The 13,723-nt window shown below is 40.2% G+C and overlaps 1 protein-coding gene across 7 annotated transcripts in view; it reads right to left on the reverse strand.

Moving 5' to 3' along the window:
- The window catches only part of HECTD4 (HECT domain E3 ubiquitin protein ligase 4), an 80,785-nt gene that overhangs the window by 23,865 nt on the left and 43,197 nt on the right, over nucleotides 1–13,723 (reverse strand). For all 7 annotated transcript variants that reach the window (XM_019538807.1, XM_019538806.1, XM_019538803.1 and 4 more), the window contains exons 35-51: nucleotides 12,589–12,869; nucleotides 12,011–12,200; nucleotides 10,589–10,670; nucleotides 9,613–9,815; nucleotides 9,346–9,481; nucleotides 8,639–8,821; nucleotides 8,171–8,341; nucleotides 7,611–7,780; nucleotides 7,056–7,171; nucleotides 3,290–3,393; nucleotides 2,882–3,043; nucleotides 2,617–2,765; nucleotides 2,253–2,332; nucleotides 1,995–2,158; nucleotides 1,487–1,724; nucleotides 881–1,017; nucleotides 608–734 (exon numbers count right to left, since the gene is read on the reverse strand). In XM_019538807.1, the coding sequence (XP_019394352.1) occupies nucleotides 608–734; nucleotides 881–1,017; nucleotides 1,487–1,724; nucleotides 1,995–2,158; nucleotides 2,253–2,332; nucleotides 2,617–2,765; nucleotides 2,882–3,043; nucleotides 3,290–3,393; nucleotides 7,056–7,171; nucleotides 7,611–7,780; nucleotides 8,171–8,341; nucleotides 8,639–8,821; nucleotides 9,346–9,481; nucleotides 9,613–9,815; nucleotides 10,589–10,670; nucleotides 12,011–12,200; nucleotides 12,589–12,869 (2,693 nt within the window). The remainder of the gene's footprint in view (nucleotides 1–607; nucleotides 735–880; nucleotides 1,018–1,486; nucleotides 1,725–1,994; nucleotides 2,159–2,252; nucleotides 2,333–2,616; nucleotides 2,766–2,881; nucleotides 3,044–3,289; nucleotides 3,394–7,055; nucleotides 7,172–7,610; nucleotides 7,781–8,170; nucleotides 8,342–8,638; nucleotides 8,822–9,345; nucleotides 9,482–9,612; nucleotides 9,816–10,588; nucleotides 10,671–12,010; nucleotides 12,201–12,588; nucleotides 12,870–13,723) is intronic.

A 13,723-nucleotide genomic window follows, 5' to 3' on the forward strand; every position in this document is an offset into this window, starting at 1 on the left:
CTACGGGACCTGAACCTGTTCAGCCTCCACAAAAGAAGGCTGAGAGGGGATCTAGTGGCCACCTATAAACTTGCCAACGGGGACCAGCAGGCAATGGGAGAGTCCCTGTTCCCCCAAGCACCACCAGGGATAACAAGGACAACGGCCATAAAATGACTGAGAGTAGGTTCAGGCTAGATACCAGGAGGCACTACTTCACAGTCAGGGCAGCTAGGAGGTGGAACCAACTTCCAAGAGAAGTGGTGCTGGCTCCTACCCTGGGGGTCTTCAAAAGGAAGCTAGACAGCCACCTAGCTGGGGTCATTTTACTCCAGCATCCTTTTCCTGCCCGTGGCAGGGGGTCGGACTAGATAATCTGCTTAGGTCCCTTCTGACCCTACCAACTATGATTAATTCCACCAAATCCTGTGCATTTTACACCAAAAAAAATTAGAAAAACACTGAAAAATACAATATAACATATTGTTGGTTGAATCTTAATAGTTAGGTTCTCATATATTGCAGATTTTACTGTGCAGTTTAAATGCGTTACGCTATAGTTTGCTTCCTCTCCCGTCATTAATCACATGCAATTATGACCATAGAAATAAACATTCAATAATCATACCTAGCTGTAAGGCACCCTTAATCTGGTCCAAACCAGATTTCCTTTCAGCTTCATTACGAAACCGTCTTCTAATGGTAGGAAAAACTTTAGTTTCCCAGGCTTTCACCAACAAGGCATAGTGATCCTCCTACAAAGAAAAGCCAAACAGAAAACAATGAAGAAACTGAAGTTTCTTGAAAATGAAAAACCCATAGTTCATGCATTTGTTTCAATACACAAAATCTGTATTAAGAAACCATTTTTACAGTACATGGAGTGGCTTCTCTTTCTTACCCGTGGGATGTCATCATCATCGTCATCATCGCTTTCATCATCAGCAATCGGAGGGGGATGGGGATCAGGTCCTGACGTAATGAAATTCTCATAGCTAAGTTCCATTTTATAATGACAAGAATTGTCACTGTCATATTCTGTAACCAAACACAATGAAATAATGAACTTCCAAGCATTAGCAGACACACTAAAGTATTTTACAGAGTCCTTCAAATACTTTGTCCCTTACAGATTATCTTATATCAGATGGTGGAAATTTAATGAATTCAGAGATAGTATAAATAACTGGGTGAGTCAATCAATTATGACATCTAATTACATCCAGATTCCTAATAAAAATACATTTTAATTACTGTTATTTTAACTCAGAACAACAGGTTGCAATATGCTCTATATTATGGAAGAAAGAGACAACTGAGTTCTACAATGCTTTGTCTAAAATTAAATGAGCATTTATTTGCCAATGGCAGCTCTACATAAAGCATTACAGTTGCATTTTACACTTGGAAGTGCCCTGAGAAATTCAGCTAGGGAATACTTAATTTCAGTAAGTCTTAATTAAATAAACCAAACAAGCTATTCAGATATTATTAGCGACTACTTTACGTTGCTGAGCTGTGGCAACAGCAGCAATTCTACAAGGAGGTCCATGCGTCCCAGGATCAGAAGCTATGCTGGTACCAGCATCATTATCACTATCAGAAGCCATGGCAAAAGGCAAAGCCTCAAAATTGGCACTGATTTCTTCAGCAAGGTCAATGCACAGATCAGCAGCATTTCTGTGAGCTTGTCCCTCAGCATAGGCAAACAGGCGAGATCCAAAGTTAGCCCGGACTTTCGTGTTCTGAAACCAAGATCACACAAAATAAGTTCTTGTTTTAACGCACTGGTGTGTTCCTAAACTGCTGCTGAAAAAATGCATTTACCCATTGCTGGTATATGTACAGGAGGACTGAATAAATATTTTAACACAAATGAATAAAATGAAGATTAAAATGATTACTCTTGAGTAACAAATATGTAAAGTCCAGCTAATTCTTCCCCTTCACTAAAATTTACCAATGCTCACAAAAGAGAGTATATCAACAAATACATGCTCAGGTGTTACACCTGCCTTTTTCTGAATGTGCACGACTGGCCACATTCCACCCGAGACATCCTCCAGATATGGCCCAAGTCTCTGTCCACAATACGTGAAGTACACTCTGCCTTTAGCTGGCTGCCCTGGAGGGGGAGGAGTTCCTTCTGTTCTCTCCCAGCCAATCCCTGCTACATCACCTGGAGAAAAATTAAATCAGAGGTACACATTTATCTGCTTTTGTCCCACTATCTAAGGTGGTCAGTTATGTAAATAAGCTACATCCGGACATACCAGGAGAAAGCGTCACATCTAGGCGAACACTCTTCCACTGTAACAAGCTGGATCCATTGTAATGCACAGCTCGTCCATTGCTAAGAAGGAAAACAGGAAGAAGACACATTAACAGCAGGAGCATTCTATATAAGGCAACATTAAAACTGGCTCATGGTGCTGAAACACAACTGGAACTCTCCTCATTTGGATAAGGGATTACCATATTTCACTAAAAAGGGGTAAAAGATTCCTTTTTTGTCGACATTATTTGTTGAGTATGCAAATGTACTCAGAAAAAAATTATACCAAGTCCCAAAGGGCTTATATGCCATTAATATAGTGAGCAAGGCTGTATTTTTCAGTGAACATATTTCCAACGCACTTGTGGAAGAGACACGTGCCAACAGGATTTGTCCAAGCTCCGTCCCGCTTCTCTGCTTCAGTGGCAAACCCAAATGAAACGATTGGACCAGTGTCATCATCTGTATCTCCATAGGAAACTACTTCAATTTCCCAGTAGAATGACGGAGCCTAGGAAAAAATGTTGTGCATGGGATTAAGCCAGGCAGAGACTGCCTGTGCTGTCAGGCATTCAAGACAAATCACAATGATACAGCCACATACACACACACACACTGCCCTCTTACCTGTACTGGGACTGGTGATGTAGCATAGATAAAGGTGCCACGAGGCAGTCCCCCACCTGCGCTAGGGTCAGCCAAGAACGTTACAGCTGTGAGATGTGATGAAAACATGCAGGCTCGCACAGGTGGAAACACTCTTGAAGGGCTCCATGTAATCTCCTTGGGCTGGAAATCGGAAGAGGGCATTTTACTTCATCTGACTGCTTTGGACACAGTAAGGTAGACATTAGCCTGCTGCCATCCAGTGACCAAGTTTGCTTATGGAGTGCACCTGATGTAACCTACATAACCCACGTTGCATTCAAGCACATATAAGTGGGAGAAATGCCTTCCCTTTTACACTGTAACGGTCTATCTCCTGAATCCATTTGAAAAGGGGCCAAAAAACCCACACCATATTTCTCTATTTACCTGTCTTCTGTCTGCCTGGAGTGGCGGGGGTGGGGGACGAGCACAATCTCGGTACAACATTCTCAGCCTTTCACATTGCACTTCCACAACGAGGAGCCTCTCCCCTGTAACAACACAAAAGAAACCAGTGGCATCTCCTTTTAGGTGGGTCAGGCTAGAGGGGGACTAGCATTCCTGACCAAGCACAACTGTGTTAAAAGCCCCTACATGCTGCAAGGAAGTCAAACTGTAAATACATACATTCAATTAATCTCTCCCTTCACCTTACCAAAAAATGAGACCTCTGAAAAATGGCTTGTGTGTGGTGCATTTTGTTCTGATTTTTCCCCTGTACAAATACACAGGTAACTTCAGCTTAAATGAACAAAAGCAGTTACTCTCCATTTAAGATTGTCACTTCATTCTTTTCCTAGCAGGGTGAGAATGAAATATTACAGCAACATCTAGCATCCCCACTGCTGTGAGATGTGTTCAGACCTGCTCCCTTCAACCGCCTTTCAGGATTCATAGTTTCATAGTTTCATAGTAGTTTCATCAAGGATTACCTTACTCTTTCTAGCTTTCCTTATGATTTAATGCTTTTCTTTTTTCAAGTTAAAATCAATGAGCTTGATACAGCTTCAAGTGAAGCTGAAGTTGAGTAAAGCACTGTCAAATCCAATTCTTGTGTTTTCACTGAGGAAGCCAAAATGCTTCAAACATTTTGATTCTTACAGGGCACTTTGTGTAAAGAAAATTCAAAGTTATAGGCTGGCCATTGAAATAAAATAGCCAGCCTGATCATCGCTTGAAATAAACTATATTGGGCACAGGCATTATTATTCATAAATATGCAGTGATCTGGGATAACCAAATGGAAACCCTCCTTCCTGTTACAGGGAGAGTGCTTAGCACTTTCTGAAAAATCAGAAGTGCTGAGTTGGGCATTCAAGGAGAGAGATCTTAAACCACTCGTCATTTTTGAAAATTGGAGCTAGAAAATGTTGCGTGAACGAGAACACATAAATCTTTCCCTCTGTTAAAACTGTTAATCTGTGACTGAGCAGAAAGTAAAAGAATGAGACTAACATGTCTCGCTGTTTAGTTGAGAGCAGATGGCGCTTGATCCTTTCAAGGCCTAGTTAACATCACCCTCAAAGGTACTATTCTATGGAGAAGCCTACCTGGAAGAAAGGGGAACTCCTGATCAAAGATGAATTCAGCTGAGAGACTTAGCTTTACATTCAACTGACAATAAATAAAACACTGTGGGTGCATCTTCATGTGCGCTTTAATGAGCAGTAGCCTATAATACTGCATGTTAAAGCAGCATGTAAAAAAAGTGCTAATACGCTAATGCACAGTAGAATAAGCTACTGCACATTAAGCATCATCTAAAAAGCGTGCACTTATGCTTCTGTACATTAGCACAGACTAACATGCATTTATTTAGTACCTCATATTGAAGGTACTAAGTTTAATGCGCATTAGGAAAAGCTCATTAATGCACGTGTAGATGACCCTGTAAAACAAAAACATGAAACTAGTGTCCAGGGCAAAACCGCATGTTATTAAAAATACGCCTTTCAATTAGGAGAGAAAGGGAAAAACTAATTAATTTATACATGTTTGATACAAAATTCACCCCGTTTCCATGAGGCTACACACAGACCAACCAGGTTGGGTAAAAGCACTTTGTTGAAGCACTTATGCTTCTCAAATCACCTATAATCGATTTACTGATTTAAACCTAATTTCCGATCATTTACAATGAGAGTTGTAACATCAGAAGCCAAAGAAAAACCACGTTAAGCTTCCAAAATTCAGGTAGAAGCAACTTTGGGGAGTAGTGGTGCTGAGCCTAAAGGAGAAAAGATGACTTCCATCAGTCAGGAAGAACAGTTTGTTGCTCATTGTTTAAACTACTGAACTATTAGAGGATTCACTATTCAGTTTGTATGACACATGCATGTCTACAGAGCCACCATATTTTAAATGAAAGATTAAAACTAGAGTCTTGTTTTCAGTTCATATTCATACATTAATAGCCCTTTTGTGTAGATGTAAGTTTCAAGAAACCTGTGTTTTTAAGCTTTACAATAAAAAATTTGCAACAATGAAAATTTCAAAATCTGCAGCAGAGTAACCTGAATGCTGAATATTTTTATGATGGTGCGCCACTACAATAAGGGAGAGAAAGACCAATGAGCCATAGAAAGGCAGAAATCAAAAGCAGAGGGCAACTGACAGCTCTGAAGTTTCATTCATGCACTTCGGCATGCAAAGAAGGACTGCCAGAGTCACAGCACTGTTTTTTAAAGTGAACTGGAAATTTCCATCTCCCAATCAGCCTTATCTAGTCCCTTGGAAGCCAGTTAAAACAGGCCTCAGCATCACAAATTAATGCTCCATTTGTGCAGGTTGTTCCACAGCTACTAGCAACCACGAGAAGCAAGGACAATGTATTTCATTTGTCTAAGCTTTGGTTTTGCTTGAATTTAAATCTAACTGTTTGATGAGTAGTTATACCGTAAGTAAATCAAGGTATGTACTAGGAATTACTTCAGTCAGCAAGCTTATGACCCAACAGAAGCATGAAGTCACAGAATTTATCACACGGCAAGTAGCTAGGCACACCCAATTTCATACTGGAGGCCAAACAGTGGTTTGCCATTTGGTTCTGCAGCCTCAAAGCTTCCTTTTCTTCAGTCCTTTTCCTCCACTTAAACGCTCAGTTTGGATCTTATAATCTGTCCTTGACCTAGGGCTTCTGCTGGGTCCAAGTGCCTAGCCTTAAAGAGGGGGAGAGATGAGGAAGTTAACAAGAAGAAAACAAAAGTAGCATTTAATAAAGATGAAAAGCACAGACATGCTACAGAATGCACTGAAGAGAACTGTGAAGAAAAAGACAACAGCTTACATTGGAAACAAAAGCTGAATTAATTTGAACTCACACCCCCAGTCCACTATTTAAAGATTCCATTTCTACTACGTTTGAGCATTGGCATGGGCAGGTACAGTAAGCTGAATACCTCAGCTTATAGTTATACAATAATCACTGCCATAGCTTATTAAAAATTAATACTTTTGACAGTTTGGAGATCCTCTACAATCTCATTTGGATTTGGCTTTACTACTAACTCAGACTGAGTAGACTTGCACCCTAACATAGGTTTCTCTCAAAGAAAGGTCTCCAATTTAAAAATGTGAGGCAAAACCGGTGAACCAACAGTAAGATTAATTATGTGAGGGGAACTGAAGGGCCATACTGAGGTCAGATACGAACACACTGCCTTCAGACACAAAACCTAATTAAAGTCAAGCTGACTTTTATCTACCAATATATTTAGGGGTCTAAAAGCATAATAAGGCATGTTGAATCAGACTAAGTGCTATTACGCTGCCTTCCTATTACAGGCAACCCCTGCTTAGCACTCTTAATTGGTTCCTGAAAAAACGAGCGTTAAGTGAAACCAAAAGTATCTGATGACCCAAGATGGCGACCGCAAGTGTTTTTAATGACCCTTTTTAATGACCCAAGATGGCAACCGCGAGCATTATAATGAAATTTGCTGAGCACTAAGTGGAATCAGGTATCAATTTAAAATGAGCGTTATAGCAAAATAGTGCTAACCAACACCACGTTAAGCAGGGGCTGCCTGTACTTTGTACAGTATTTAAATAGTTTGCGAGGCTGTATCCAAAATGGAAGTAGTTTAATATTCAAGGGCTTCGCTGGCATGACAAAATATGGCAGGACAGCTGTCAAAACACACTGAGGACCTACCAGGGCTACACTCCTGGGCCACCAGATTCAGAACTTCAACAGCAGCTGGACATTGTTGTATGAACTCTTCACAGAATGAGCTGTCTTCTAACAGCTGGGCCATCACCAGGCATGCTCTTAATGTAAAAAGAATACATTTAAAAACACTTTAACATGGACCTCTTCTGTTGAGCCTGGTATCAATAATCATAAACCCCATCTCAGGACCAGTTTGAAGAAGAGCTGCATTCTTTTCTACTACTTTGCCTGTTTGCTGCAAAATGTATTTGACCTGCTTTATATTAAAGCAACACCATGCTCTCTGTGTTGCTGTTTCTACTCTTGGCTTTGGGTTCCTAAAGTGGCACCTCACTGCTAGCTAATACATAATCAGTTGCTTTATTTTCTTTTGGAAACTAATACAATATCTTTATGAACTATGCAGTTTCATGTAGTCCTATGCTACTATTTACATACAAAAAACTAAACTAAAGATGCACCCATCTATCTGGAACATGTTCATTTGGGACAGCAGGGCAGACATTTAGAGCACTGTATAAGCAAACAACAACTCACCTTGTTCTTATTTCAGCAAGAAGTCGGACCACTGCCATTACTGGAGTTGAGCCATCTCCTGTTGCAGGAAGTGAGGTATGAATAGATAGACTTCCCTCCTGAGGAAGCAACATGGACTGGACTGCCTGTACTACCTTCTCAGTAATGGACAGTTTATGAAGAGGCAATGCCTGATGGTGGTGGTGGGGGGCATGGTAAAAAGTTAAATTCAAGTAGTTAGTTTCTAGGAAATGAGTGAGTTTTATCACCTGGAGTTAAACTCTCATTTTACACTATCACAAAAACAGCACCACACACAAAAACCACAAGTCAAAAAGAGAAACAATACAGTATGCTATGGAACATCCTTAACAGAGGAAGAATGAACACTGTTACTTGGATGAGAACTTTATATTTAAATATCATTATAAATTGTTTAAAACAAAAAAGAGATAAGTTTTACAAGCCATCTTTAAACAAACAAAGATGAATCGAGGCCTTTTACATGCCGCAGGTTTGTTTTTTAATAACAGCATAACTTATGATTGCACTTAATGTTAGATTTTTCAAAGCTACCTTACCTCAGATCGTGGAACACAGAGCCTAGATAATGGAATAGTTAATGTGTCTGATGCTTGTGCAGTCTTTCTACCGTCTATACAGGTAGGAGGAAATTTGACTGTTGCTATACCTTCCTGTTCGTTAATGGATGCTACCACACCAATGCTTCCTGCTATTCCTCGACCCAAAACCTATTAAAAAAAAACAAAAAAAGATCACTTACATTTTATTCAGACTTACAACCAACTATACTAAATGCTAAACACAGAATACTTACTACAATAAAGCCTTACACAATTGTTTGGGAGTACAATTAATACTGCACAATAATAGTCTCCACAAATGAACATCAGTACAATGGCTTTGACCATGATTCATAATTGCTCTGAGTTTGCATATGATACAATAATGTGGACTCTGTAGGCAGTACAGTGATTAGAAGTGCTGACTTACATATGAATTATAAACAGCAAAAGGCAGGAAATTACCTGAACTTCAGAACCTATTTTAATTGTCTCCTTAAAGCCACCAAGAGCGCACAGTGCAGCCACAGCCTGTCGAGCAATTCTTTGAAGTTTTGCTAACTTCCTGCCACTGCTGCTTCCATTCTCCAAGATGCTCTCTGCATATTTCCCAAGTTGTGGAATGTACATCAGAGCCCGAGATAGAACCTGAACAAACAAAAGCAGTAATGCAGGATGAGAAAACCAGAGGACTTGAACACATGGCTTTTTTTTTTTCGCTTGAAAAAACCCACACTTGATTTTTTTTCAACTTTCAAAGAGAATATTTGCTTATTCCAAAATTAATTAAAATGCAGAGATGTGCACATGTCCTAGCCAAAATCCTTTCCACCATGTAGGCTGAGTAGCCAGGATATAGGCAAAGGGACCTCTGGGATCTGGAAGCAGAGGCAACTTCGTCCAGCCTGTAGCTCCTCAGAGGTCAAAAAGGATTGGACTGTGAAGGTAGGTTTATCACCTGAACACATGAATATTAAAAATATATATATATTAATGGCAGTGGAGTCCTGTTTTGACAAACTGGCCAAGGGCAAAAGCTGAGTAATGACAGCTACAAATAGGAAGGTGGAGAAAAAGGGACTGGAAATGACTCTAGACTGCCAGCAGTTATCTTGCACTGGATATGTAGACTGGAATATATGTTCATTATCACTGCAACCACTTTTGCTTACTTTTTCAGCTGTTGTGGTCCATATTTGAGCTGCATTTGATTCTGGTGCCATCAGCAAGCTGTGAAGCAAAGCAATCACCTCTGCTGCCATACTGTTTGCAACGTGCCCACTGATGAATGGTCTTACAGGATCCGTTCTGTACAGAAGAAAATATTCACTTGCCCAATACTCACACAACAATCAATTCCCCAACCCAGCCAAGGAGACTCCAAGAGCTGCACTTATTACAAAGACAAAGGCAATTATGCTATTGTCAAGATTTTTTACCTTGCGAGTTCAGAATTCCTCTCCCTGCAAATAGAGGTTTGAGCAGTTTTCTTTTTGTCACCAGTTGACAAGCCACTAGTGGTTTCTGGACTGACAGTTTCAATGGGGGGCCCGACACTGACAATTAGTCCAGACTGTGCCCATTTGGTTGCCTTTCGAAGAGCGGCAGCTGCCTCTTCTGTAATAACTTCACAGCAGCCACTCTGCAAAGGAAATGTCAGAGATATTGAAAATGATTAATTAGCTAAGTTCAGATTAAATATAATCCATGGAGATGGAGCTAAAAGGATATCATTTATATACCAAATTTAAACTCTTTTTCCAGTTGTGGAAGAGTCACAAAACAGATCCACCATTTCCTTAAGATTTATTCATTATTCACATGGAACAGATTTTTCTCCATTCTCCCCTACGAGTTAGTCAAAAATAAATTGGTGTGGATTTGACATGGTTAGGTATTCAAGCAGCGTAATTTAGCTTGGTTTTGACTGTTCAGACAGCCAGAGAGTATTGTTTCTATTTTGACTGAAGAATCCATCGTTACCTCTGGCACAAATACTCACAGGTATGACTTTAAACTCCGTTTGCATAAATATTCTAACATGTGCTTTGACATTCACTTTATCTAGGCCTCCTCCGAGTAAAACTCAGTCACTTAAAGTGCCAACAGAAAGCGAACACTAAAAGGAGCCTCATCCAAATTTGTTTGGGAAAATAATAGCAGAAATTATTTTTGCAGGATTTATCCACCACTGCAACTAGTGCACAACAGCCGTCTTTAAGCATTTATACATGCATGTCAATAGACTCCGGCAGTCTAAGCCTGTTAGGAGAAAGCTCTCTTTGGAACTCATTCTGAAGTGAATTTAGTTTCCTGATTCTTTTAAACAGGGTTTAAGAACAAATGGGGGAAATGAGAATTTACTGGTTCATAACCTTGAAAGGTGTTAAATAACCATCTTCATTCTGTTCTTACCTTTGTCATGTCCCGGTCCATCTTCACCACTTTCTCCATGTTAGCTCCAGTACCAAGCCGGAACGGCCGACCCTCTGAACTACTACAGAGAAAAAACAAAAGGCATGGGTTGAATGTAGCTAAAAATAGGTGGAACGTAGTTAAAAAATTCACACTGGAATTTGTTGGCAATGCTGCAGCTAATACTTCTAATTTTACAAAAAAAGTTTTATGAGCTGCTTAGATGGCCCTGAGTGATGAAGAGCTTCCGGAAGACAGCAATGTTGGTAGGAACAGTCTGACACAGTACCTTTTCATTTTGCACTGAGGCACCAGTTCACGGCTGACTCAGAGCAAGTGGAGCTGAATAATACATTGCTAACATGGTTTCTTCCAGGCCAGACTCCCATTTTTATTTTGGAGGCATCTCTTCAGATACTTCCAGAAATCAAAATCTGAACTAGTTTGACCTACAACTGAGAGCACTTATATACCCCTAATAATAAACTAATTATCCAGGTAATGGCCATTTACTGGGAGTGGCACTTAAAATATTTTTTTTCTGTTGATAGTTCTACCAACTGCAATATTACCTCTTTTTACAACACTAAGAGAGGACCTTAACCTTCTTTTAGTAGGTTTTAAATAGATGGTCCAACAAGGCTCTTTGGGTAAAAGATATCAGATTTACCCAAAGAACCTTGGGTGCCTATGTCCTTACACCAACACAGCTATAACCTACACCCCTGTAAATAGTCCTGGGTTTTAAAGTTAAAAAAATACATTGAAGGTTTTTCTGCTCTTTTGCTAACATATCTGGGTTATTCAGAACCCCTCCATAAGAATAAGTCCACTAGAAAGGCCTACTCTATGTCACACCTCTACCACTTCCCTCCCTCTAAAGATTTTCACCCTGGCTACAGTTCTCATTGCTGGGAAGGAAATTCTTGCAGGGCGTGGAGACAAACATGCACAAAAACTTCCCTGAGGTTCAAACCTGAGGTCATTATCTTAGCACTTCTGAAATGAAGTACAATTAACCATCAACAAAACAGTGATGATGGATATACAACACATGCTATGAAATACATGAAGTAAAAGAAAAACCTTTCTCCCATCTACATGAAGGCATAAACAGAAATTTGATTTTTAGAGTATATCTGTGCATGCACAGAAGTTAATGGAGCTGTGATCCATGTTCTTGACGTTGTTAATTTGTCTCAAATTCAGTGTAGCTACATACACTTCTATCTTTGTAACTGTATGCTGTGCATCAGAACTTACTTGCAAGCAGCAACAGTACATAATGGAATCTGAAACACATTCTGCCTTCTCATTTAGTGTCATCTCCAGCTGACAGCTTCCATAGCTGTGGAAGAATAGGAGCAGAAATGGAAATCCCTGAACTGCTTTGCTATTTCTAATCCACTGAGTTAAAGTTACCTCAGTAATGGTTGAAGAACTTCATGGGACGACTGATCTTCCCGTTTATGAATAAAAATAGAAAGTTTACCATCCACAGCCTCACTCTCTTCCCCAGGATCTTTATCGCCTTTTATGGAATTTTTTGGACTGGCTTTTGCCAGAGCTGTATCTGGCTCAGAAGCAGTTGGAGAAAGAACAGTCTGGCATCCTTCAATCAAAAAGGAAAAACAGAACAATTGTCAAGCATTTTAAATGCCATTTGCTTTGAAGCTGACTTTATTGATGGACTTTCCTGACTTTAACAATAATGCTTTTAAATATTTCTGAGCTCTCTTTCATGTGCCCGCAATAAATGCTATATTCAGATAACTGAGCTATGCTAAAGAGGCAGGATGAAAGAGTGAAAGAAATATGTCTAACGCTTGATAGACATAGCTAGCTCATCCTGCTGCTAAGGTTTTTGACAAGTTCACTTCTAGAACATTCACATATAATACATCATCCTTTCTGAGCCTTTTGTTAACATATGATTCTTGCACAAACATGAATCACCTCCCAGTTTCTCAAGCTACTTCAATATGAGAAAATATTAGCACCTGGTACTACATAGTCTGCCAGTTTTGCTAACAGCAGAGATGCAATCTTGGAGGCTGGGTCACTGGGGTCATCCTGTTCACTGTTCAGGGAGGGTACAGAATAACTCCAGGGGGGCAGTTCAACATTTCCACAGTCTTCAACACTCATGAGAGGAAGTGCAGCACGACAGAGCTGGAGGATTATAAGGACCAGCTTTGGTGAAGGACGCTGGTCCAGGAGAAGTGACAGAAGTTTGGAGACGCAGGCTGGCTGACTCAAGATTGCTTTCCCTATGTGACTCCTGAGAGAAAGAAGAGCCTAGTTACCTCTCTTTTTAATTGCAAAAACAGGCATGTTTCATTATGCTTCTGAAATCAAACATGACATTCTGCCTCAGGGAAAAAGGGTCTGAAAGGTGATATAAGATTAATAAATTATTATGAAGTGCTTGATGAATGGGAACCCCTTATCTGTCTTCAGTGTTTTGAGCCTCTCAAAGAATGCAGTTTTCTTATTTCCCATAGGATCACCAAGAACACAGCCCTGAAAATAGCTCTACTAGCTGAAATGTCAAGATGAATATTACAACAAGACAGTTTAAGTGTTGATATGTAGTAACCATTTATCTGCATGCACAAAAATTTCAGAAAAGCTCCATTAGGCACCAAAGCTTATAAATAAAAAAAAAAAAAAAAGCAAGAAGCTTTATGGTATCCAGCCACCTTAATCTCCTTTTTCAGCTGTATTGCACAGCCCAGTACAAAACACGATGACCCAGAAAACTATAGGCCAGTTAGTCTTACCTCGATCCTGAGTAAGCTTTTTGAGAGAATTATCCTAGCGCATGTCCGCGAGGGGTCAGCATGGGAGGTTATGCTTAGGGGCAACCAACATGGGTTCACTGGGGGCAGGTCCTGTCAGACCAACCTGGTGGCCTTCTATGACCAGGTCACAAAATCCTTAGATGCAGGTGTAGCAGTGGACATAGTCTTCCTGGACTTTAGGAAGGCCTTCAACACTGTCTGTCACCCCATTCTCATTAAAAAACTAGGGGACTATGGAGTTGACACCTACACAGTCAAATGGGTCACTAACTGGCTGGAGGGCCGCACCCAGAGAGTGGTGGTGGATGGGTGATTTTCGACCTGGAGGGAC

The sequence above is a fragment of the Crocodylus porosus genome, unplaced genomic scaffold, assembly GCF_001723895.1.
Source record: "Crocodylus porosus isolate Cpor-Errol unplaced genomic scaffold, CroPor_comp1, whole genome shotgun sequence".
Classification (NCBI taxonomy): Eukaryota; Metazoa; Chordata; order Crocodylia; family Crocodylidae; genus Crocodylus; species Crocodylus porosus.